We start from the raw sequence: 24438 nt of genomic DNA, 5'->3' as shown, positions 1-24438 counted from the left end.
CTTTCTAGAAAAATTCCTAGATTATAAATACGAAGATGGTTATGCAGCGTTTTCTTAAACTGAATTAAAGCCCGAATTAATAAAAATAAATATTAAAAGAACATTCCCACTTAAAAAAGAGGGTTTAACATTAAATCATCTTATATTTCCATGACTTTGAAAAATGACATTGCGTATCCATCATGGTGTCAGCAGAGCTGATCTAATTATGTAAAACGCAGGCGATTATTTTTTAAGGGAAAACAGCGCATTTTTTTCTGGATGTAAAGTAGTGAGGTAGGATTTCTGGCGACATGAATTGTTTTTTTGTTGTTATTGTTTTATCCCAAAGTGAAAATAACCTTTCATGTTTGCTTGTGTAATTTGATTTCTCTGTAGAAACATAAGGTGGGACGTCAGAGGGCTTAGGAAAGCGACTACAGTCGACAGGGTAAAAAAAAAAAAAAAAAGCAACCAACAGCCACACAAATGTAGGTTATGATGAATTTTTTAGGTTAGGTCTCGCATGGCTGTGAAAAAACTAATTTATTACTGCTAAAGTGGAAAATATCACAAAAGCGGAAACTCATTATGTTACATACTAGGAAGGGGCGGCTCGTGCATTGGTACCTAGGAACTGCAGCACCCCCAACGTTTCTCGATATATAAATAGATTTATTAATTTATTTATATTTGCTTGTAATGTTTAATTTTATCATCAACGATCCTATACAATTCTCTTATTTTGTATAAAAAATAATAAAAATTCATCTTGTAGCATTTAAGAAGGCGAAGGACGCTAGCAGCACTGTGTTTACCACAGTGTCATATTGCTACGCGCCAAGCGTATGCATGTCATAGTGAGATGCGTGCTATTAGCGTAATGCGGCACTGTCCGTCGCGCAGTTCCGATAGCCGACTGTCGTCTAATTAAACGAAATGCTAAAAATAAATTCAGGTTTAATTTTAACTAATTATTTATATTTCCTGTTTATTTTTATTATGTCATTTGTTTGTTTGTTAATGCTTATTTTATTTATTTTTATTATTTTTAAAAAAATCATGTTTTGGCTATTTTAATTTAACTTCTGAATGAACTAAAATTTTCCTTCGATATGTAATGTGTACTAATTCCACGCGATAAGTGGAATTAGTACACATTACATATCGAAGTACACATTAAATTTTTTTTTTTCTTCATTAGGAAAAAAAAAACATTGATTTGAATCATGTCTAGGACTCGAAACACCTTTTTTTTTTGTGAGTGTGTTATTATTCAGCTTACGGTAAGTTAGCCACTCACTTACGATGGTGGTAGAATTCTTCACCCCCTCGTAGACCTCAGCGACTCCGCCAATAACTGAAATTGAAAATAACGCATCCATTGTTTTTCCAGTTACTTTTTCCTTCTACAATCAGAGATCTACGTTGTAATCATGGACGTCCTTTTTATTATGTACAGACACTTTTTTTAAGATTACCAAATGCTTTATCTGTGCATTCAGTGAATTATAAAGTCTACCCTTTCAGATTTTTTCTTCTTTCCATTTACAAAATTTCTCCCGTCAATTTTAAAAATTTCGACGACTTTTTTAACGGTGCTGTAAAAAGTTCTCAACCATAGCCTTTGATTTTTACAGAAATCCATTATTACGTAAAAAAAAACTCCAAATGGGAAATTTATTCGAAACCAGATAATCTATTTTTAAAAAGTGTTCAAAATTACGCAAAACAATTAAACATAACCACCCATCTGAGAGAATTGAGTTCACAAAATTGTCTTATAAGAACTTACCTAAATTTAACTTGCTTTTCTAGATGTAGAGATAACATAGTTTATCTCTTCAAGCGCACACTGCACTACAGACATTTAAAATCAAATATCAAAACACGTGGCTATCTTTTATTCCCATAGTCTGTCATGTCTCTTAATTGCGTGCTCTTGCTCACTAAACTGCACGTCATGCTCTGAGCGTTATGCTTTTAAACATATTGCTTTAGCACTAATTGCCTGCAAGTGGCTTAATATTTCATTTGTAGGAAGAATATAAAACAAAGATAACTTGAAATGGGTCCATGCATTGCGGATAAAAAATAGTGTTTTGGGAACACTAAATTTCCAGTTTTCTCATCAGAAATTACGTTTTTTTTTTTTTTTTCCCATCTATCTGATTTCAAAACACCTGTCTTCTTGGCATTACAAAATTATGATTGTGACTGGATATCGCTTAGAAATAAGCATTCCAGTTAATATGTGAGATCGAAGTTCGTTTCTAAGCAGCAGCGAGGTGCGGTAGACCATTAGCAGTTTTGTAAATAATAAGTCAGCAGAGTTTTTTTCATGGTGACCTGGCATAACTGGCCATAAAATTAGAAATCTTTATGCAGATGTAGGTAAACGTCACTTACGCAGCCTATATGCAAAATACTTGGTCACGTGTTCTAGACCAGCGTTCTTCAATCTTTTTACACCAGCGGACCGTGGAAAATAGGAGAAATATTTCGCGTACCGGCTGACGGCTAAGACAGAAACAAACCAATGTAGATAGTATTTTATTCATTAAATCCAATGTTATAAAAATTACAATTTTTAGGTAGTTTGTAGTCCACCGGACCGATGCCGGTCCGCGGACCACAGATTGAAGAAAAGGCTCTAGACAACTATTTAAGAATGTTGCTGGTCAGTAATCGCCAGTAGTGTTGATCGCAGTGGAAAAAATAATTAAGGATCTTTCGGAGTTCGATAAAGGGCTTATTGTGGATGCCCTTCTGGCTTGAGCCACGATTTTGAAAACAGCAGAGCCGACTGCTTTCTCAGAGATATGCTGGGTGTTGAATCAGTTTATAACTTCAAATCTGGAATATTACGTTTGTTCTAATGGCTGATGTGTTATTTCAAGGAATATGTTTAAAAAATAAGCACTGACTACAGGAGTGAGGAGTGATTTCTTTCTTTCAATAAATTAAAATTTCGCGGAATACAACATCCAATCCAAGTATATTTTACAATTGAAAATTGGAGAGAAAAAGTAAAATTAAATAGAACGAGGCTCAATAGTAGCATGAGATTGCAGTTAAGTTAGGTAATCACGTTTTAGAAGCACATTAATGCCAGAAAATATAGGAAAACAGAAGAAATTCAAGTTGCATCATTATTCTGATGCAATTTCAAAAATATAAGAAACTAGTGACGCCACATGTTGTACTTTTATTGTCGAAAGCGGCAACCTTCATTAGTATTCTATCACTGTTTATGCCACTTGTTTCATTAGAAGCCGAGTTATAGTGCCAAAGGTGACAGTGTGTTCCGACGAACGATCGGCCGTCACGATATTCATGCGGTACGCGACGAATTATCGCTGTCAATCGCTTCAAAACATTGAGATAAAACTCACCATTGACCGTTTGGCCAGGAGGAACGAATTCTTTGTGGATAATGCCTTTGGAAGCGTAGAAACAAATCGGCATTGTCTTTACTTTTGACTTCTCCAAGCGACTTTTTCTCGGATGCCCCTCTTCTGGTGGTCTCCACTCAGCACTCTGGATTTGTTTCGGGCGCATACTCAAAACACCACGTTTCGTCATCACTGACGATCGTTTCAAGGAAGTTTGAGTCCTTACGAGCAGTTTTAATGAGGTCCTTGCAGTCTTCAATTCGATACATTTTTTGGTCGTCGGTCAACTTGTGGGGAATTCAATTTGCGAAGGCCCAAACTCTCGGTCAAAATGTTATGCACAGTTGATTTTGGAATCTCAAATTCATCTTCAATCAATCTCACGGACGATTTCTGGTTTTCTTTGATGAAATCACGCACTTTTTGGATGCTAACTTCGCTCAGTCCAGTTTTTGGTCGGCCCGGCTTTTCCTCGTCCTCAGGCTTCTCAGGACCACTATGAAATCGCTTAAACCACTCGTAAACGTCAGTACGGGATAAGTATTTGATGCGTTTCGGTAAAACGTTTACCAAGCTTAATACAAAAGTCAATCGCAGCTCTTTGTTTGAAACTCATTTTCCGACTGTTTGTCAAAGCCACTTTTGACACTATAACTCGGGTTCTAATGAAACAAATGTCATAAATAGTGGACACAACACTAATGAAGGGTCCCGGTTTCGACAACAAAAAAATACAATAGGTGGCGCCATTAGTTTCTTCTATTTTCGAAAAGTTCGGTTTCTTTTTGGACAGAGAGTGCACATATATATATATATATATATATATATATATATATACTGTATATATATATATATATATATATATATTTTTTTTTTTTTTTTTTTTTTTTTTTTTTTTTCCCTTTCGAAACAGAATATGCCAAGGTGTCTCCTTTAACCCTGATACACCAGTAAAAACTTCACATGATGAACGTCTAGATGAAAATACCCAAAATTGCTGTCAATCCTTAAAGGTTTTGGATAATTTTGGCAGTTAGTAATGACTTATTTTAATATTTAAATTTGCATGTATTCGAACATTTGTTTCATGACATCTGTGTGTAACCGTAAGCTGTAGGCGTTTAAAAATAGAGCATGAGTTGATACAAATGTATCATCTTTTTTTTTTTTCCATGATTGATTATTGCGTTTCTTATGATTGAAACAGTTTAATCATTTTTTTCTGTTGTATCGCTGTAAATACTTAGTTTGAATTCATTCCCTTTGTGTATAGACGATTCATAAATATGGCTGAACTATGGAGGTTGATGACAGATAGATACGACCAGTTCTTGGCCAAAGGAGGTGAGTACCATTACTGACAATTTGTTTCATCCAGAGTTAGAAAATTTAACATAGGATAATTGACTTACGATTTGCATGCACGTGCCATCTTCGAACGATGTATTTCACTGTAGATAGAGGCAATATTGTTGTCAATTAAATAATTTACAATTTTTTAAAATTATTATTGGGATTTAATCAAAATGTATAAAATATTAAAAAAATTTTCAAATTTATTTATAATATATTGCTAAGTTTAGATTATAAATTTTTTAAAGTATTTTTAACGTCAATACTTAAATATTCTTATAAATGCATACATATATATAAATACACCATATTATTATTTTGTTTTACATTATAGAAAAAGTAAAAACAAGGACAGCTTCCATATTTATCGAGAGGGTGAACGGAGGTGGTGAGGTAAGAATAGATAGGACCTCTACAGTCCTTTTTAGGACTTCCAGGGTAACAAATGGCAATGCTGTAGCCAATGAAGTTTTAACTGAGGCTCGGCTATTGCCGTTACTCAGCCATGACCAGAGCTTTTTAGCCCAATAACATCCAATCCATACAGATTTTCTTCATTCAGGTGACGAGATAAAGAGTCACGGACTCAGTCCATCGCCCAGTTCTTTTAAAAACTTAAGCTTCCACGTTTATTTTGATAAGATTGAATAATTTTATCGTTTCTGCATAGAGTTTGCTGAAAAATTTTAGTTTTATGTAATAAAAAACATACTAAAGCATTTTAGTCGGGTCGTTACGTTTTTTTTTTTTTTTTCTAAAAAGAAAAGATATTTTAATGTAAATAATATTTAGTCCATTATTTTGATACACAGTAACAATAACACAAACGTCACAGCATGATATTTCTGAGTTAAATTCATGATATGCGCATTTCCTTTGAAATAAAAGATCGTTTTTATAAAAATAGAAATAGACTATCTTCCACCTTTTTTCATTTAAAAAAAATCAAAAATTCTAAAAGACCTACAGGTTTCTGATCTCCGGTATTTACTAATACTGCGAAGGGAAAAAATCTTAAGAAGAAAGAAGGCATTCTAACATTGGATTTGAATATCTGCCATCTTGAAACTTTTCTTTGAGATCGATGAATAGAACTGATCACTTTTGGTAATCACTTAGGGAAAACTATTCCGAATATCAGTATAATATTCAGTAATTGGACAGATTGGTTTTTGTGCAGAGTTTTGTACGGGTTTTTTTTTCTCCCGGAAACTGAAGTTTTTCATCCCACACACAGAAAAATCGGCCTTCAGAACACACGCACTTTACAGACAAAAAATACTGTTTGGCAATGATGGGCGTTGATGATAGTGATGGCTAGTAGGAGAATTAAATAGTAGTGGAGAGGGTGAGATGTATTCAGTGCAGTAGAGTAGAGTGCCCTCCCGCGATGAGTCCTTGGACTCCATGGAGGTGTTGTCATGTAACAATAATAATAACAATAACATGTTCATGTCAGTTGGAGATTTGCGTTATTATTCCAAATATAAAAAAATTTCCACTCTATCTAACGTTTTTCGATATAGCGCAAAAGTAACTGCGTGAAAAAAAAGGGTTCTCTTTTGTGATAAATAAAACAAGAGCTTTGTTAGTACTGAAGGCAACAGCGTTATCGGAACCCAATTAAACAATGGTATGGATAACAGACTTTACAATTGTAGAAGCAAATCTTTCCTCCTCATTCCTTATACCCTCTTTTACCTTGCAGTGTCGAGGGTCCATCGATCATCGGACCTCACTCCGTTTACAGGATAAGGTGGTCAGCCCTACGCCCCGGTGTATCCTATGTCCTGTAGTGTTGAGTTCTCAAGGCCAGTTTGCCTGCTTTGCGGGATGAAAAACCCCAGAATAAACTGGGGAAAAACCCTGCTGTCCACGCCCAAGACTGGCTAACTTGGCTATGGCTGAGGAAGATCCTTCAGCTCCTCACGTCACCGACGGGAATCGAACCTAGGGCACTCCTTCCCCAGGCATATGGTTGCGAAGCGCACAGCCACTAGGCTAACCGCGCGGACAAAGCAAATCTTTTAGAAACTTTATTATGGAGTACAACCTTTGTCAAATGAAGAACAGGTGTGTGTGTGATACTGATCTTAAAAAACTATGGATTAGATTACAATCAAGTGGAGGCCGTCGATATACAGAAAGTAGTGAGTAAGGGTTGAGGTTGATGGATAAAGCAGCATCAGTCGCACAGTTGGTGGATAAAGATTCACCCACTGTCACATAATGTGTTACACACCACAAATTCGGAGCTTGGTAAATCTCAACTCCAAACACATTCGAAATTTAGAGATATCATGAATAACCACTTGAGTTTTGCCGTCTTTCTCCAAAGAGTTAAGAACTGATAGTTAATAGATGTCTAAAGTGGTGAATGTTGACGAAGAAACCACAAAACGATAATTTGATAGCTAAGACTTGTCTCTCTTCTTAGGAACAGGCTGAATATGAATTAAATTGCATGCATGCATTCTAACATATATTTATAGGTAGTGACATATAAATAATGAAACATATAAATATTCTAACATATATTTATATGTTTACAGTCCTCTACATGTACATATATTTTATATTTAGTGTCACCAGTATGGTTAATATATCCATAATGGTGTTGACATAAACACACCTTCCTAACATCCTAGCAGCAATCCTTAAAACTATGTATACTTTTTTTCATCAAACAGGTTAACTTTCTTTTCATATCTTGTCAGATCCACGCGTCGCCAATTGGCCTCTTATGCAAGGACAATCTCCCGTTCTGCTCATATTGGCTGGATATCTTTTATTCGTAAAATGGCTTGGTCCCAAGTGGATGGAAAACAGGAAACCTTACGAAGTCAGAAAAGTGATGATCATTTATAACTTTGCCATGGTAGTGATCAATGGATATCTGTTTATCGAGGTGAGATTGGAATGCGTGCACAGTGAATAATATAAATAATGGTCTTAGAAGTTTTCTTCATTATAATTTCTTCACGTTCAGTGATCACCACATTTCAAGGTTTGCAATGCGAGCAAATATTCATGTTTACTTCGATAAATTATCGAACTGGGTAGCTTACATTTCTTCTCTCTCTGCATTTTAGGGAGGTCGCATCGGATGGTTCGGGAAATATAGTTTCTCATGCCAGCCAGTTGACTATTCCGATAACCCCGAGGCAGTTCAGGTAAGATATTTACGTAATTCTTGGTGCGAGAACTAAACATGGTAGTTTCAGTGGCGTTTTAATATTTTTAGATGTATCACTACCACGATAGGCTTACAACCTATCTATTTAAATGATTTAATTTTAATCTATTTAAATTTTGGGCTTTTCCTTTGTGAATTATGGCTTGTTTTTCTTGTTTTCTTTAATTTGTTTATTTGTGTCTGTCGCTATGAACTTTTGAATTAATGAGCTGAACGTCATTGAACCTTATCAATGAAGATTATGCGAAAAGACAAAAAAAAAACGCTATTTAAAAAAATCCCTCAAACATAGGAGAAAATGTGGCATAACTATAAGCATTTGTAAACATATATTCGTGTTTTAAATTGTGAACATACATAATGGGATTCCTTATAGCGAAACAAGATAAAAATGACTCACATAGAATTACAGTATGATGAAAGAGACACAATACATGGAAATATGTTTAAATGGTGACATTTACTAAAGGGGAAATTTCTGCTGTTACCCACTGCATTTTGACATCAAACAAGCAGTTAAAATGAAGGGGAAAAAAAGCGAGCTTTTCAGATCCCCTACTATATCTATGTCGCAAAGCATACAGGAAAAGAATATATTTCACCTTAATTGTATCATTACTGACTAAATTGCTTTATTGGAAATTATTCTTGACTAATATCATGCGCGTTTCCGGTTACGTATTTTACTTCCGGTGTCGAGGGTTTATTAATCATCGGACCTCAAACTCTTCACAGGATAAGGTGGTTAGCCCTAGTGTTGAGTTCTCAAGGGCGGTTTGTCTGCTTTATGGGATGAAAAACCCCAGGATAAACGGGAAAAACCCTACTGTCCACGCCCAAGACCAGCTAACTTGGCTATGGCTGAGGAAGATTCTCAAGATGCTGACGGGAATCCTAGGACATTCCTTTCCCAGGCATATGGTTGTAAAGCGTACAGCTACTAGGCTAACTGAGCGGACATAAATGAATTTTTTTTGAAAATTTATACTTTTCCTAAAAGATCAAAAAATGCTGAAACATTTTATTTCTACAGAATTTTTTAAAATTATTAAACTTATTTAGAATATTTTTTAAATTAAATTCATAAAGATTTTTTTCCTTAACGCATTTAAGTAAAAACGAAATTATTATTATTATTATTATAAATTTCGTAGTTTAATATTTTTCGTGAAATTGGTGATAGTTCGAAATAATTAAAACACAACTTTTAAGATCACTGTTTTCTGAAACCAGAAATTTATTATTATTATTATTATCGATCTTCCACCAAAAGACCGAAGTCCTTCTGGGACAAGCTTCGCAAACTACTCATGTTTATACTTATATCTGGAACACCATGAGGGTATCAACAAAGGTGCCTCTTTGATTCAGGAAGTATCGACGATACCGTTTGGATGGAGAGACGAACTCTGTCTAGGACATACAAAGCTTCAGGCTTTTCAGCTTTGTAGGAAGGATAAAACATCTAGCATGCAAAGTTCATTCGAATAATCGGCATGCCGCATATCGGTATGCTTTCCCAGTATGCCACATATATAAAACGAGTTTGCCTCATATCCTTGGGTGCTTCGGTCATAACTGTTAAATAGCCCGTGGTTCGCCTGGAGTTCCAGGAGGGAAAACGAAGCCTACGAATACCACATTCCGAACAGTCTTTGAGCTGTATACCAAATAACTCTACTGTGACCAAAAACCTCAGATTGCCGCACCCCCGCCTTATATATGATCTAAACTATAATTAAATTATAGTTGATGGTAATAAAATTACCTTTTGGATGATGATGTTGTAAATTGCTCTTTAGCATTAACATGTTAATGAATTATGTTCTCAAGATTATATGAAAGTAGTTTGTTTACGAAGAATTATATTCGAAATATTTAATTTCCTTTTTCTGTAACAGATGGCGACTCTTGTATGGATGTTCTGGATTACCAAACTGTTAGAGTTAACTGACACGGTATGTAATAATCTGGACTTTCTTCGAATTTTATTTATTATAAACATTATTTGTATTTTGAATAATTAGCAATTTTAAATGATTTTTGATGATTTAGAATAAATTTAAATTCAGTTTATTCTCTCTCACACACACACACAAAGTCAACAACAGATAATGTTCTCGTTGCGTGTGCTTTAACGAACGAGGTCATCAGAAGATATCTATTAAGGGAACACTATTTTCACCGGTCTACTTTTGAATAAATATATTCACATTAAATAGTTACATGGCAATTTAAATAATTATATTACAATCATTTACACGATGGAATACATTGTGTGTCATGCGGAAGTTCCAACATTTTCCACCAGGAGCGCTGCATAATGTACCGAATGTTGATGTAGTAATTTTTCTGTGTGCGTGTGTGAGAGAGAGGAGAAAAGCGACAAGCATAAATATCATATTTTTATTCATGCACAGGTGCTGCTGTGGATATGACACAATAAAATTGTTTACCATATCGCGATACCTCTCGTCAGTAACTGAGCAGGTCACAGGACACGACTGGCGAATGTCCTCAAAGAAGGATGGTCCAATGATAAACCAAGCTGTAAACCCGCACTAGACAGTAACTTTGGGTGAATACAAAGGAATTTGTTGGATCACATGTGGATTATGTGTAGACCATGCCCGGGAACTGTTGGCATTCACAGCTCTCTTCAGGCGAAAGTGATCCTCATCTCTTTCTCCACAAAATCATGCGCGGCCACGTAGCTTCCAACTCCACTCAAGCAAGGAATGTTAAAGCAGATATCAAATTCCGGTGTCAGGGTTATCTTGAATGGATAGAAATGCATAATCTTCCATAATATTTTCAGACAGTTTAAAAACGTACGATCCGGTTTTTCAAAGAGCACATGGAGATAGTGGACTCCTCGATATTTGTTCATGCGACGAAATTCGCAGAATGAAGCAACAGCATTGCGGTAGTACAGCTTCACGAAAAGCACATTGAGGCAAGGTTAGTGCGATCACTGTGGAAGGTATTAACAACCTGAATGAAGGGATAAATCGCATGTCCAACCTTTTTTTTTTTAAACCCTCCTGGCACCTGCCGAGTTGTGTGATAAGCGAATTCCATGCATTTGTTATACATACGCTCTTGGTGGTGAATTTTGGTACCACTTCAAATACATGAGAAAAATATAACTCTTCACTGAAGAAATAAGATATCTTTAGGAAAAAATTATTTAGAAAAAAAAATGTCTTAGATATACAGGGTGGTTCAAAATTCCACGTACAAACTTTGAGGGGAGGTAGAGGACATCAAAATCAACCATATTCACAGAGGAAAGCATGAACGGAAACGTCACCGGAAGGTACTAACAGGGACACAAAGATACAGAAATAACATGGGGCAGTAAGTAGTGTAAAAAAAACTTTATTAGGCGTAACTGAACAGTTCAATAGCAGTTGGATACATAATATGGTAAACGAGGTGCATGTCTGCCATCTCAGCGTACGTAAAACGACGCATGATTTTCGTACGACGTCGAAAGCTTGAATGAGGAAGCCAAATTGCTCACCTGGAGCACTGGCGAACAGCGCTACCTATCACTTTCGGGTGACGTTTCCGGTCATGCTTTCCTATGTGAATAGGGTTGATTTTGATGTTCTCTACCTCCCCTCAAAGTTTGTACGTGGAATTTTGAACCATCCTGCATAATTCGTGATAAAATACCAAAGTACTAGATAAAATCATAGAAGCAGAATTAACGCCTTATAAAAATTGGATTTTATCCTTCCATTATAGAATACTTGAATTATTCAAGTGTTTCTAGGATTTTCTTTTACATGTTGGAGACATTGGGAGAGGGTGGGGGACTCACTGTCAACGGTTTCGTTCTTATTACCCGAAACTTGCAATTTTAGCCCCTTTAGTTCCATAAATAGCAAACCAGTTGAAAAAGACGCATAACTGACAGACTTTGTAGACGATCGAGATAGGATTAGGCTGCGTTCTAGCAAGAGTCGGTTTTTTGCATGTTCTGAATTTGAGGCGTTTTGACGATAGCAAGAATTACGAAATCAGAATTATATATGTTCATCCAAATTTTTTTATACATTCAACGATTGATTCGAATGGGCGATCAGCACGGGTCATCGACGTTATTTCATTTTTCCATGGAAAAGCAACAACCCACTATTTTCTTATATTGTTGGTTGCTATGGTGATATGAGCGCTTTTAACAGATTCGTACAAGTTAATTTTTTATCTTTTATTTTTTATTTTTTTTTTGTTTATTTTTTAGCTATTGCTGTTACCCTCCTGCCATGATCAGAGCTTTAATTTAATAGCTCAATAACACCTTATCCCTACACTGTCCTCTACAGATAACGGGGAAGATGAAAAGCATTCTTGCTTCGCCCCTTTAAGCCAGTCCTTATAAGGACTATGTTTATTTTTATTTTTACTCAGTAAAAATATAATTTTATTTATCTTTAAATGCAAAAAATTATTTGAGCAATTCATAAATGCTGTATTTTCGTAGAAAATAATTATGAATAATACTGTTAATTTGTTTGCTGTTTTTGACATTATGGAATTTTCCATTTGTTTATTGTTTTTAGATTCATAAATTTTGTAGATTTCGTGAAATATTGCTTCTCCCCCTTGGAAATATGTAATAAAATTAAACCTGTAAATTCCTTAATCAATTTTAACTTCTTAATTGTTAGTAGTTGAACTATTATAAAAGTGATGATTGCGATATTGATTGCTTACATTTTTTGTTCCTACTCTCAGATATTCTTTGTTCTGAGAAAGAAATTCAATCAAGTGAGCAAACTCCATCTTTTCCATCACACGTTGCTACCTTTGACAGTTTGGTACGGAGTCAAATTTAGTCCAGGTATAAATTTCATATACTCAATATTACTGTGGAATAAATAAAGTTAACACTTATATAAATAAATAATAACAGCTTGCTTAACTGAAATTTTAATTTTGAAGCGTTATTGGTTGTTGTTATTATATGTAATTAGATTTCATTTTATATGAATAAAATTAAATGAAGTCAAATTTAAAAATAAACAAAAAATTAAGCTACTTTACTTATATTTCGTATTCAAATATTAATTGATATATTTTTAATTAATATCGACATAAAAGAAAATTATTTCTTATATTTGATTTTTCAATTCATCTCTATTTGATTACAAAAATAACAATAAATTATTATTTTTCCTTTATCACGTTAGGTGGCAGCACCAGTTTTGGTGGATTTATTAATTCTTCAGTGCACACGGTAATGTATACTTACTATGGCATGGCAGCTTTTGGGCCAAGTTTACGAAAATATCTTTGGTGGAAGAAATACCTCACTGGCCTTCAGCTGGTAAGAGCATTAAGTCGCTACTCACTCATCATTGAATAGATTCCTTTAAGCAATCATGAATAATATAATCATATTATCTATTTATTTTACTTTAGGCGCAGTTTCTTTTAATTTTCTTCTATTATTGCCAACTGCTAGTGCGCTCATGTTCTGATAGTGTTCCATTCATTCTACTGAATCTAAGTCATTGCGTCATCTTCTGGATTCTGTTTATCGACTTCTATAAAAATACTTACAGAAAACAAAACCAAATTGCTTCTTCCATAAAACTAACATTCGCTTTTCCAGGGAGTAAAACCAAACATGATGAAAAAGAATTGTTGAACAATTCAGAGAATTCTACAACCCTGCACAAAAGAACTTCTGCGTATAAAATTCTTGCACACTAAATACGAACACATGAATCTGTAAAATAATTTGAAATAGAAAGTCATAAATAAATAAGAAAAAGAATTGGAATGACCAATTTAAAATAAATTTTGTAAATATTAAATACGAAAAACAATTAAGATAGTGCCTTTAAAAAATGAATTTTATTTTATATTTAAAATAAATTTTATAAATGATAATTATTAAATAATGTGAATGGTGTTGTTTGAAATAAATGTTATACTGAAAATATTATATTGTTATTTTTTTTAAATTTATTTTAAATGTTTTTTTTAGTTTATTACATTAAATTTTTTTTCTCATTTTCCATATTGTCAGTCTTTAATGACAAATTAAAAAAATATATATACCAGTAACGTTCTTGAAACGTCAGCAACTCCCATATACACAGCTTTTTTGTTTGTTCTTTTGTTTTTAGCGTCATACTGCCATTTAATGCAAAACTAATTTCTCACACAAGATCGCTTAGTGATAATCAACAACGTACATGATTAGTTACCAAGTGTGAATGGGCAAGTTACGAAAACTCATAAATCATAGGAAGAATGTCATCAAGTCCAACAATAAAAGAAAACACCTCAGAAAAACGCAAAAAAAAAAAAAAAAAAAAAAAACAGAGGTGTAAGGAGGAATTTCCTTGTTATATCCACAACGTTGTGATGAAACAATGATTCCATAATACCCAAGATGCCGTCGCTATAGCAACAGCGAAACGTTTCCAAGAAAAAAAAAATGGCGAAAGTCAATATGAACTGCCTTCTCTACTATAATTTTCTTTCTTGTGATGAGGAAATGGACATATTCTCTCTCTCTCTCTCTCTCTCTCTCTCTCTCTCTCTGAATACAATATTTATTTCACATAGGTTAAAGAACCACACGCTTACATACTGCAGTGTTGACTGTTCCTTTTATCCATGGAATTGGCCAGTACATTATACCGAGCTGTTTCCGTTTGGTCATAGTACACACACACACACACACACACATACACAGAAACAACGTTTCTGTTTGCTCATAGTTGTTTCCTTTGTTGATGCATACAATGATGCGTACTCTATAGAAAGAGTTTGGGTCACTGGGTCATCGACCCTCTGTTACTGTAGGAAATTTCGTAAATGTGCAAATCCCAAGCCTCTAAATGACCAGAGTTATTTGGAGAAGAAGGAATATTTAATTTAAATACATTCTTCTTAAAGATACAAGTGTTAGATATATGGATCAGAATCGATACTGGAATTTATTTGATGAAGATGATAAAAAAAATTTTTAGCATCTTCAGCATCATTTTGGGGGGGGGGGGAGAAGAGTTGATCTAGTTTCTGAATCAGCTCTACCCTCAGAAAAATATTAAAATAATTAATAATTAAATATATTTTAATTAAATATACTTTACTAAGCAAATTTATGTTAAATAATACTCGCATTATTATTTAGTTCAAAGAGTTTGGCCAATAAAGTAATTAAAATCCTGACTTGGACGACTGAATAAATTTAGCCCTAAAATTAATTTTTCTACGTAAGCAGTCTGAGAGTCACTTTTGTCAGCAGCGGAACATCTTTCGATAAAATATCTTCGTTGCAAACAATACTTTACTATCGACTTTGAAATGTAAACAGGCTTGCATTTTAAGGGTATCTTACAAAGATCTCGGTCCTCCTTTTTGTACTTATAAACTGTAATAGTAATCAGAATCTTTGGGAAGCCTAAAGGAAAAATCTTCGAAAGGGTATTCGTTGATTTAGGAAGAGTGAAGCGAAGCGTGATACCTAAAATTGAAGGTAAGTGAAAGGGTAGAAAAATAATTGAGAAGAGCAAATACTGAAGCAGTGAAGTAGAAGTAAACACAGAGCGAGGGAGCCACAGGAATCAGACTATTACTCTCAGCGTAAGTATATATGTGCGTTGTGCTTCTAAAGCATTTTCGTTTGTTTTGCCGGAAATCAAAGCCAATTGTTTTCTTCAAGAAAAAAATATGCACGATCATCTTGGGGTTTTAGCCCACGTCATTCTACCCTTTCATGGAAAAACAGTAAAAATCGATGAATTTCCAACTCATGTATTTTATATGGTCGTTTATAAGAAAGATATTTAAAAAAATAAAATAAAATAAATTTCTACTTGAGAATACTACTTATGATCAACGTCATAATTTCGCAAAAACGGATTAAAAAATCACAATTTTGGAAAATCACTCGATGAGTCGAATTTTTTTTCATTTAAACACCTCAGTGTGTTAGAAGTATTTTACAACAATATTATTTTGTGAAAAAATATTTAATTATTTATTTATTGTATATCAGTTCACTCACGAGTGACAGCTAAACGTATAGGACGGTGATACTGTTTGTATGGACGTGATTAAGGTTGGTTTGGATTGGATTACTTCGGGATGTGAGATCAGCATATTATGGATATGAAGTCAATGTATTTGGTCTGTTAAACCCATATGTTTCCCGGCTGATTTTACGTTTAGTGAGATGAAAAACCCGAGTTTTTTCCAAGAGGAAAAATAATATCATAGTGTAAAGGGTGTACTACTTATGGAAACGTCAAAAATGATATAAAATGCTAGGATCGTACTTGAAATTACTTTTCCTTGAATAATAAAAAATATTTCTATATTTTGATATTATACTTTTTGCTTTTTTATTGTATAAGAATAAACTAAAGTATTTTTCATTAATATTTTACAAGTCAGACTCATTCTTCGCATTCACTGCTTTAGAGAATGCACCAAAAAAAAAAAAGAGAGAGAGAGAGAGAGAGAAATAACATTAGAATAGAAAGAAAAAATTAAAAACATCCTACATTTGTTATTGATCTGCATGGCTTTTGTCTTTGTCTTCCTCTTTCCCTCAACAGGTAATTCGAGAAGTGTCCTTTGTAGGCAGTTATGTCTCAGAATATGTCCGAAATAGCTGACTTTTCTCTTTTTAATTTCTTTCATCAGGCTCCTGTTTACGCCTACCATCTCTAGTACCTCTTCATTTGTCTTTTTGTCTTTCCATGATATTCTCATAATTCTTCACGGCATCCACATTTCAAAGGCCTCCAGTTTTTTTTTCACACTCAGATTGGTCCTTGTCTCTACTCCATATAATAATGCGGACCATATGTAGCATTTGGAGATTCTTAGTCTTGTTTTCAGATTTAATTCTCTAGATGTTAGTAGATTTTTCATCCTGTTGAAAGTTGACCTTGCAATTTCAATCCTTTTTTCTAATTTCATCTTCTGTCCTGCCATTCTCTGTGATCAAGTGTCCGAGGTATATGTATGTTTGCACCTGTTCTAATTTATTTCCTTTTATATTCATGCATGATTTTGGTATTTTCTATTCTCTTGAAATTATCATGATTTTGGTTCTTTCTAAAGTTGAAACTGAGGCCATACTGTTCGCTATACTTGAGGGTTTCATCTATAAGAGTTTTGAGGCCATACTGTTCGCTATACTTGAGGGTTTCATCTATAAGAGTTTTGAGTTCATATTTGTTTTCAGCTATAAGAACCGTGTCATTTTCATATCTTAGGTTATTAATATTTCTCCCCCCTAGAGTGATTCCTTTGAGGTTACTAATTTTATTAAATATTTATTCTGTGTACAGGTTAAAGATAATCAGAGAAAAGACATAGCCTTCTCTCACACCTTTCTGAACCGGGAATTCTTCTGAGGTCTCTCTATTTATTCTCAAAGATGCAGTCTGTTCCCAGTAAAGATTCGTTAATAGTCTAATGTCTTTTCAATCCATGCCTATTTTTGAAAGGATTTCAATTAATTGTTCATGTTGGACATTGTCGAATGCCTTTTTGTAATCTATGAAGCAGAGGTACACATCTTTTTATTTTTCTAGATATCTTTCTACGATGGTTCTGACGTTGAAAATACCTTCTCTTGTACCTACATTTTCCTTGAAGCCACTTTGTGTATCATTTGTTTCTATGTTTATTTTCTTTTATTTCTTTCAAGAATAACGTATAGGAGGACTTTTGATACTCGGCACGAGGCTGATTGTCCTGAACTCTTCACATCTTGTAGTTTTTGTTTTTTGGGTAATTGGAACGAAAATTGAGTGATTAATATCTTTCGGTAGAAATTCAGTCTCGTATATTTTATTGCATAATTTTGTTAGAAATTTCAGTCCTCCTTCATCGAGAGCCCTCAACCATTCTGCCAAGATGTTATCTATTCCTGCAGCTTTATGTGGTTTAAGTTTTCTGACGGAATTTTCAACTTCACAGAGTAAAATAGATGGTTCTTCTAAATCAGTTCTGTTCAGGAATATCATTTCTTTGTTGCTCGCATAATTTACTTGTGTATTCACTCCATCTTTCCATGATTTCTTTTTTATCCATTAGAATATGGTCTCTAATAACACTTGCATGGTTTGCTGTATTTGTCCTGCTTGTCATTTCTCTGATCTTTTCGTGCATTTCTCTGCTTCTGTGTTTCTATCAAGGTTTTCTATATCTATACATTTATATTTAATCCATTCCTCTTTGGCTTTCCTGCATTCTTTTTTTATTTCTTTATTCATCCTTTTATATTCAGGTTTGTTCTTTAACTTTTTTCTTTGTTCCATCAACATCAGTATTTTTTCATTCATCCAAGGTTTATTCCTTTTTAATTGTGGGAGTGTATTTTTGGCTGCTTCATTGATGCTATTCTTGAATGTTTGCCAGTTCATGTTAATTTCATCAATTGGTGTTCTATTTTCTGTGTGAGTTGTGGTGTCAGACTTGTTAAGGGATTTTGTGAATTCTTTTATAAAGCAGTCTTTAACTTCTTGGTTGTTAAGTGAGTCTGAATTATAAGTTTCTTTTATGAACGGTTGGATTGGTATCTTAAGTTTTATTTTGATTTTTGCAATCACTCGGTTGTGGTCCGATCCTATGTTTGCTCCAGAATATGTTTTTGTTTGTGTTATTGCATTTCGGAATCTTTTGCTTCTTATTATATAGTCAATTTGGTTTCTATAGATGTCCCTAGGGCTTTTGCAAGTATATAGTCTTCTGGGAAGATGTTTAAACAGTGTGTTGGCAATTATTAGGTCATTGGTTTCACAGAATTGAATTAATCTTTCACCTCTTTCATTTCTGATTCCACGCCCTTGGTTTCCCATGCAAAATGAGATTTTTTGCTGAGCCCACTTTTGCATTTAGGTCACCCATCATTATAATAGCATAATCTGAATTAGCACGGGAGATTGTAGTTTGGATGTATTCATAAAATTGTTCCAACTCTTCATCTGGGTGATCTTGGTTTGGCGCATATGCTTGGATAATATGCAGATTGAATGGTTGTGCAGTTATTTTGGCTGTTATGATTCTGTCCTTTATGGGCCAATATCCCTGTAGAGATTTCGCAATTCGATTACTTAGGACAAACGCTACTTCATTAAGGTATACGTCACTGCCATAGTAGATTATAGTGTAATTTTTTCTTCTTATTATGCCTGTATCTGTCCACCTCACTTCACTGATACCTGCAATATCGGCCTTCATCACTTCTAATTCCTGGAGTAGGCTATCTAATTTGCCTGCCTCGTAGCGTGTTCTGACGTTCCATGTTACTATTTTCAAGAGATTGCTCCTGGTTTTCAGACAAGGGACATTTGAGTATATCTTCCTTGGAGGGTTTGGGATGTTATCTTCATGCACTACCTTAATAGTTCTTGTCTTACAATTCCCGGTTTCAAGTACTAAACCATTGTTAAAGTATTAATTCATTAAACGCATTTAAAATGCATTGCTTTGAAAAAAGTTAATGGACACATCCCAAGGGGGCAAGGTGCATCACGCATGTAACGAGTCACGTGATTTTAGCCGTTATAAATGAAAGGAATATGATTCTCCCAAATCAGTGGAACTGCGTCCGGGTGAAATGGTTGCGAGAAGGGAATTGACGGAGTTTGAAAGAGGCATCGTGATGTTACAGGCCCATCTCTTCAGCAAATTGTTGACAGATTGGGCTATCTCAGCTCAGCAATCAGTGAACCACACCGAGATGGAACTGCAGGGAGTCAGCTGCAAGTGCTACCCGCAATAGTCACTCACCGAACGTGACCATAGGGTGCTACGAAGGATCATTTGTAAAAACTGCCATTCGTAGGCAGACACGTTGAATGCGCAGTTCCAGGCATCGACTGGAACACGAATCTACACGTAAACATTCATAATCGAGGTTCTCAACATCGGTTTTTATGGTAGGATCCGTGCGGTTAGCCTAGTGGCTATGCTCTTCGCAACCATATGCCTGGGGAAGGAGTGTCCTAGGTTCGATTCCCATCGACGACGCGAGGAGCTTAAGGATCTTCCTCAGCCATAGCCAAGTTAGCCAGTCTTGGGCGTGGACAGAAGGATTTTTTCCCCCAGTTTATCCCTGGGTTTTTCATCTCGCAAGCAGGCAAATCGGTCCAGTGAACACACACACGCATTACACTCAGGAACACTGACCCAGCCATAGGTCTCATTCGTCAGCTATGCCGGTTCCGGAGCCCGGATAAAATTTGGGGAGACTAAGATGGTGCCGTACCTCCCTGTAAAGGGGGGGTACAGTTCTACTATAGACATAGTAGTCTATGGTAGGACTGCACTATGCAAATCCCATGTTACCCGAACCAACATGCAGTGTCGTCTTCAGTAGTGCAAAGAGTGTGTATATTAGATGCAACTGTAAACTGTAAAAAAACTTTATAATCTAATCTCTGTAAAACTTTTTTTCACACTACTACAAACTCATCCAAAAATTTCAACATATATCATGTCAATATTAGGTCGATAGGGTCAAATGTTGATAATTTGATTACTTTTCACAGAGATTGAAAAGTAACATTAAATTATTAAATTAAATCGTTCCCAAAATTCACGCAAGAAGTAATTTTGATAGAAAACACAGGTTTTTAATTAAAAATTGTAATTTCTTATTGATTCATAAAGTATACAGTATAGGGTTATGCATGGAATAGCATATCGGGTAAATGGCCTCGACGGCTTTGCTGGCACATACGCACTCTTTTGTCGAAATTTTCCATGACCGTTTTGCATAAATGTGGTTAAAATTAGTCGATACAGAGCTCAATTAACTCCTTCAAGGCGTGGGTGGTCGTGGGCTTGTTGGCATAAACCTTAGACTTAAAAAAACCCCAAAGAAAAAAGTCCAACGGCGTTAAGTCACATGATCTGGGCGGCCAATTCTGATCACCAAAACGGGAAATTACACGACCAGGAAATGACTCATGCAGTAATTGAATTGTTTCTCGGGCTGTATGGCATATAGCACCGTCTTGTTGAAACCACATGTCGTCCACATCCATATCCTGCAATTTAGGCACAAAAACCTGGATTATCATGTCGCGATAGCGAACACCATTAACTGTTATTGCCTTACCAGCCGCATTTTCGAAGAAGAATGGACCGATGATGCCTCCAGCCCAAAATCCGCAACAAACAGTGACACGTTGTGGATGCATTTGTTTCTCAATAATCACTCGTGGATTTTCTGAACCCGAAATGCGACAATTTTGTCGATTAACGAAGCCATCAAGATGAAAATGAGCCTCATCGCTGAAGATGATTTTGTTCGAAAAATAAGCATCCACTTGTTGTTGTTCCATAATCCATTCAAGCGTTGTTCTTTCGTGTAGCGCTCCATTTTTAATAACCCTGAACTGTCAGTTGTCACGCTGTCTTTTTTTTTCTCGTTGGCAACACTTTACCGCACAAATGGCGCTAAATTTAAATCTTGAGTGAATTTTGGGACACCCTGTAGATGTACTAGTCCCAAGTGAAATATGGATCAAACGACTTGAGATTGATCGTTATGCTCTCAAAAATTACAATACGTATTATGTTTGTCGCGACTGTAATCGTTCAGGTGGATTAATTCTATATGCTAAGAAAAATATTTATAAATTCCATAGACTGGAATCAAAAATGCTAAAGCGCTGAAATTGTAATGATTTACGACACAGCAATGAATATACTTATACAGTATTTGCTATATACCGTGCACACGATGGCCCAGTATATCTTTCTATCAGAGCTAAATAATGTCCTAAAAAGCTTAAAGCATGACAATATAACACTAGTGGGGGATATAAATCTGGACCTTAATGAGAATAATATTAAAATTGAAGAATATACAAATATACTATCTACTCATGGGTTTCTTGCTTACATCGATGGCAATACGAGAGAAGCGAACAACTCATCAAGTTGTATTGATCACATATTCATAAGAAACAGAATGGCCTGAGGTATCCACTGCAATCTACTTAGTAAAATAATAGATCACCATTCGATACTGTTGAATCTATCCTTACCTAATAGCGTTGACATGATCCCTGCAGGTGGTCATAAAAATTTCGAAATTGGCACCAATTATAATAAATTTAAGAACTACACGGTGGCCATAAAATAACTTTCCCTCTTTGGAAGCATCTGTAACTAAAACCAATAAATGGAATGAGACCACATTTTATATTGAGACTTTTGAAGGCATAGGGAAGGTGATTTCCGCGAAAAAAAGATTTAGTACCAAAAGTCGCCGATAGTTGACATTTTGGCGCTGGCAGAGCCAAAAACAAGGGAATAATTACATTAAAGGCAGATAAAAGGGAATAATAACATTTTGACGGTGGAAGCGACAGCCACGTCACTCATTCCAGCTGGATATGTGTCGCGTTACAATGATAATAATAATAATAATAATTAAACTAACACAACAACTTGCGAGAGACACAGAAGTTAATGTAGTGATTGAATTCACAGGAAATAATGTTTTATTCATTAGAATCAGGGTCCCCTGGACCACATACACGATTTTCAATGTGCTGACCTCTCTTGTGTACGACAAATTGCATCCGGTGTGCGGTAGTTAGTGCTTACACACGACTGAACTTATACGGATAGAAGTAAAGCATTTTCCAGACTGTACCAAAAGCCATATCAAGTTTGCGAGCTATGGAACGAGCGCTTGGACCTGTACTGATCCCTGTGTCGTCGAAGAACCGCAGTAGAAACGTCTGTTACTGTCTCTTCTTGCACTGCTTTCCGTTCGCTTCCAGGTCTAACTCCTGGTGATCCAGTTTCATCAAACTTCTTAATCATAGCTCTCAGTGCTACAGCTGACATAGGACCTGTACGCAGGTTATGAGGCCTTCTAAATTTTCGAAGGGCCGCTACGGCATTGCACTGTTTAAGGTAAAACAACTTAACAAATAAAGCATGCTGAGGCAAGGTAGGACGCATATTGAGCACAATTCGTCAGTCATTCGAATAACTGCCTGAACGTTCCCAATCCCTTTTTAAGTGGAATTGATGGCGCTGCTGTCACGTACTCGCAGTAAAATGTGCATAATCCCTTTTACCTGCGTTTACTGCAAATATATGACTGTTTTGGCGCCACCAGCGCCAAAATTTCTGCTATCGGCGACTTTTGGTACTAATTTTTTTTTCCCCGCGGAATTCATCTCCCCATGCCTTCAAAAGTCTCAATATAAAATTTAGTCTCATTCCGTTCATTGGTTTTAGCCACAGATGCCTCCAAAGAGGGAAAGTTAATTTATGGCCACCCTGAACATAAAACATCATCAACTGCCTCAAACCGACATATTAAGCTATATGAGGAATTTATCAAAATGATTAAATATGCAGACAGCAAATCGCAATATCACAAAAGAGTTACTACAAAAAGGATGTTCACACACACACACACACACTGGATAACAGATGAACTAAAAAATGTGATAAGGACAAAAGAGAAGCTCTATCATAAGCATAGGAAAAATCGCTACGATTTTGTTTTAACACGACTACAAAAATTTCGTTAAACACCTAAAGAAAAAAATAAAGCAGGCAAAAGAACATTTTCTTCTATCGAAATTTCTTTCTTGTATGAATGATAAATGTAAAGAATGGAGGTTAGTTAATATGATAATAGGAAGCATAAAACTCGCGAATTCCCAGAGGGCAATGACGTCACCGATGTACTTAACAAAATGAACAACCTCCTTACAAACTATGGTAGTTATGATTACGACACTGCAGAAAGGACAAAGTACGTGAGTCACCTTCCGTGGATTAAGAATTCTATATATCTACACGCAGTAAACGAAGATGAAGTAAAGAGTGTAGTAATCGGATTAAAAAATGGGATGCAACAATATAAACGTCAAAAAACTAAAATTATCATTAAATACAAATTACAGTTCTTCGCAAATATCATTAATAAATGATTTAAACACGGTAAATTTATAAAACACCGAAAGATTGCTTCAATTATACTGCTATTTAAAGGAGATAACAGAAATTAAATTTAAAAAAAAATAAAAAAAAATCATCCCAAACGAACAATTCGGCTTCCGCCGTATGCACAGCACAGTGCAACAAATACACAGAATAGTGGAGCATATCACTCAAGGATACAACTGGAACCTTCACACAGCTGCAGTTTTTCTGGATATTGCCAAGGCCTTTGATAAGGTATGGCATCAAGGATTACTCTATAAACTCATTCAGGCCAACATACCAACAAACCTTACCCGTTTAATAAAATCATACCTCACTGACAGATCCATGCAGATAAAAATAAATGGCACCATCTCAACTAGGCGCAAAATCCTGGCAGGAGTACCTCAGGGATCTCTTTTGGCTCCTTTACTTTTCACAATCTACGTGGCTGACATTCCACAGAACCTGAGGACTACCATCACAGCCCTATATGCAGACGACACAGCCATAATGACAAGATCTCTCCACCCACACCTGGCCATCAGTCGTCTCCAGGAT

General features: G+C 35.3%; 1 protein-coding gene across 1 annotated transcript in view; it reads left to right on the top strand.

Moving 5' to 3' along the window:
• Positions 1 to 24438, top strand: part of LOC150093056 (very long chain fatty acid elongase 7-like) — a 44220-nt gene that overhangs the window by 4046 nt on the left and 15736 nt on the right. Inside the window, exons 2-5 of the mRNA XM_090414133.1 lie at positions 7820 to 7900; positions 9825 to 9881; positions 12670 to 12775; positions 13125 to 13261. Of these exons, the coding sequence (XP_090270259.1) occupies positions 7820 to 7900; positions 9825 to 9881; positions 12670 to 12775; positions 13125 to 13261 (381 nt within the window). The remainder of the gene's footprint in view (positions 1 to 7819; positions 7901 to 9824; positions 9882 to 12669; positions 12776 to 13124; positions 13262 to 24438) is intronic.

Source organism: Typopeltis vanoorti, chromosome 24 (assembly GCF_054136105.1).
Source record: "Typopeltis vanoorti isolate ZY-2024b chromosome 24, IOZ_Tvanoo_1.0, whole genome shotgun sequence".
In the NCBI taxonomy this organism is placed as follows: Eukaryota; Metazoa; Arthropoda; class Arachnida; order Uropygi; family Thelyphonidae; genus Typopeltis; species Typopeltis vanoorti.
The sequence above is the reverse complement of the archived record's forward strand: the minus strand, read 5'-3'. Positions and strand labels throughout refer to the sequence as shown.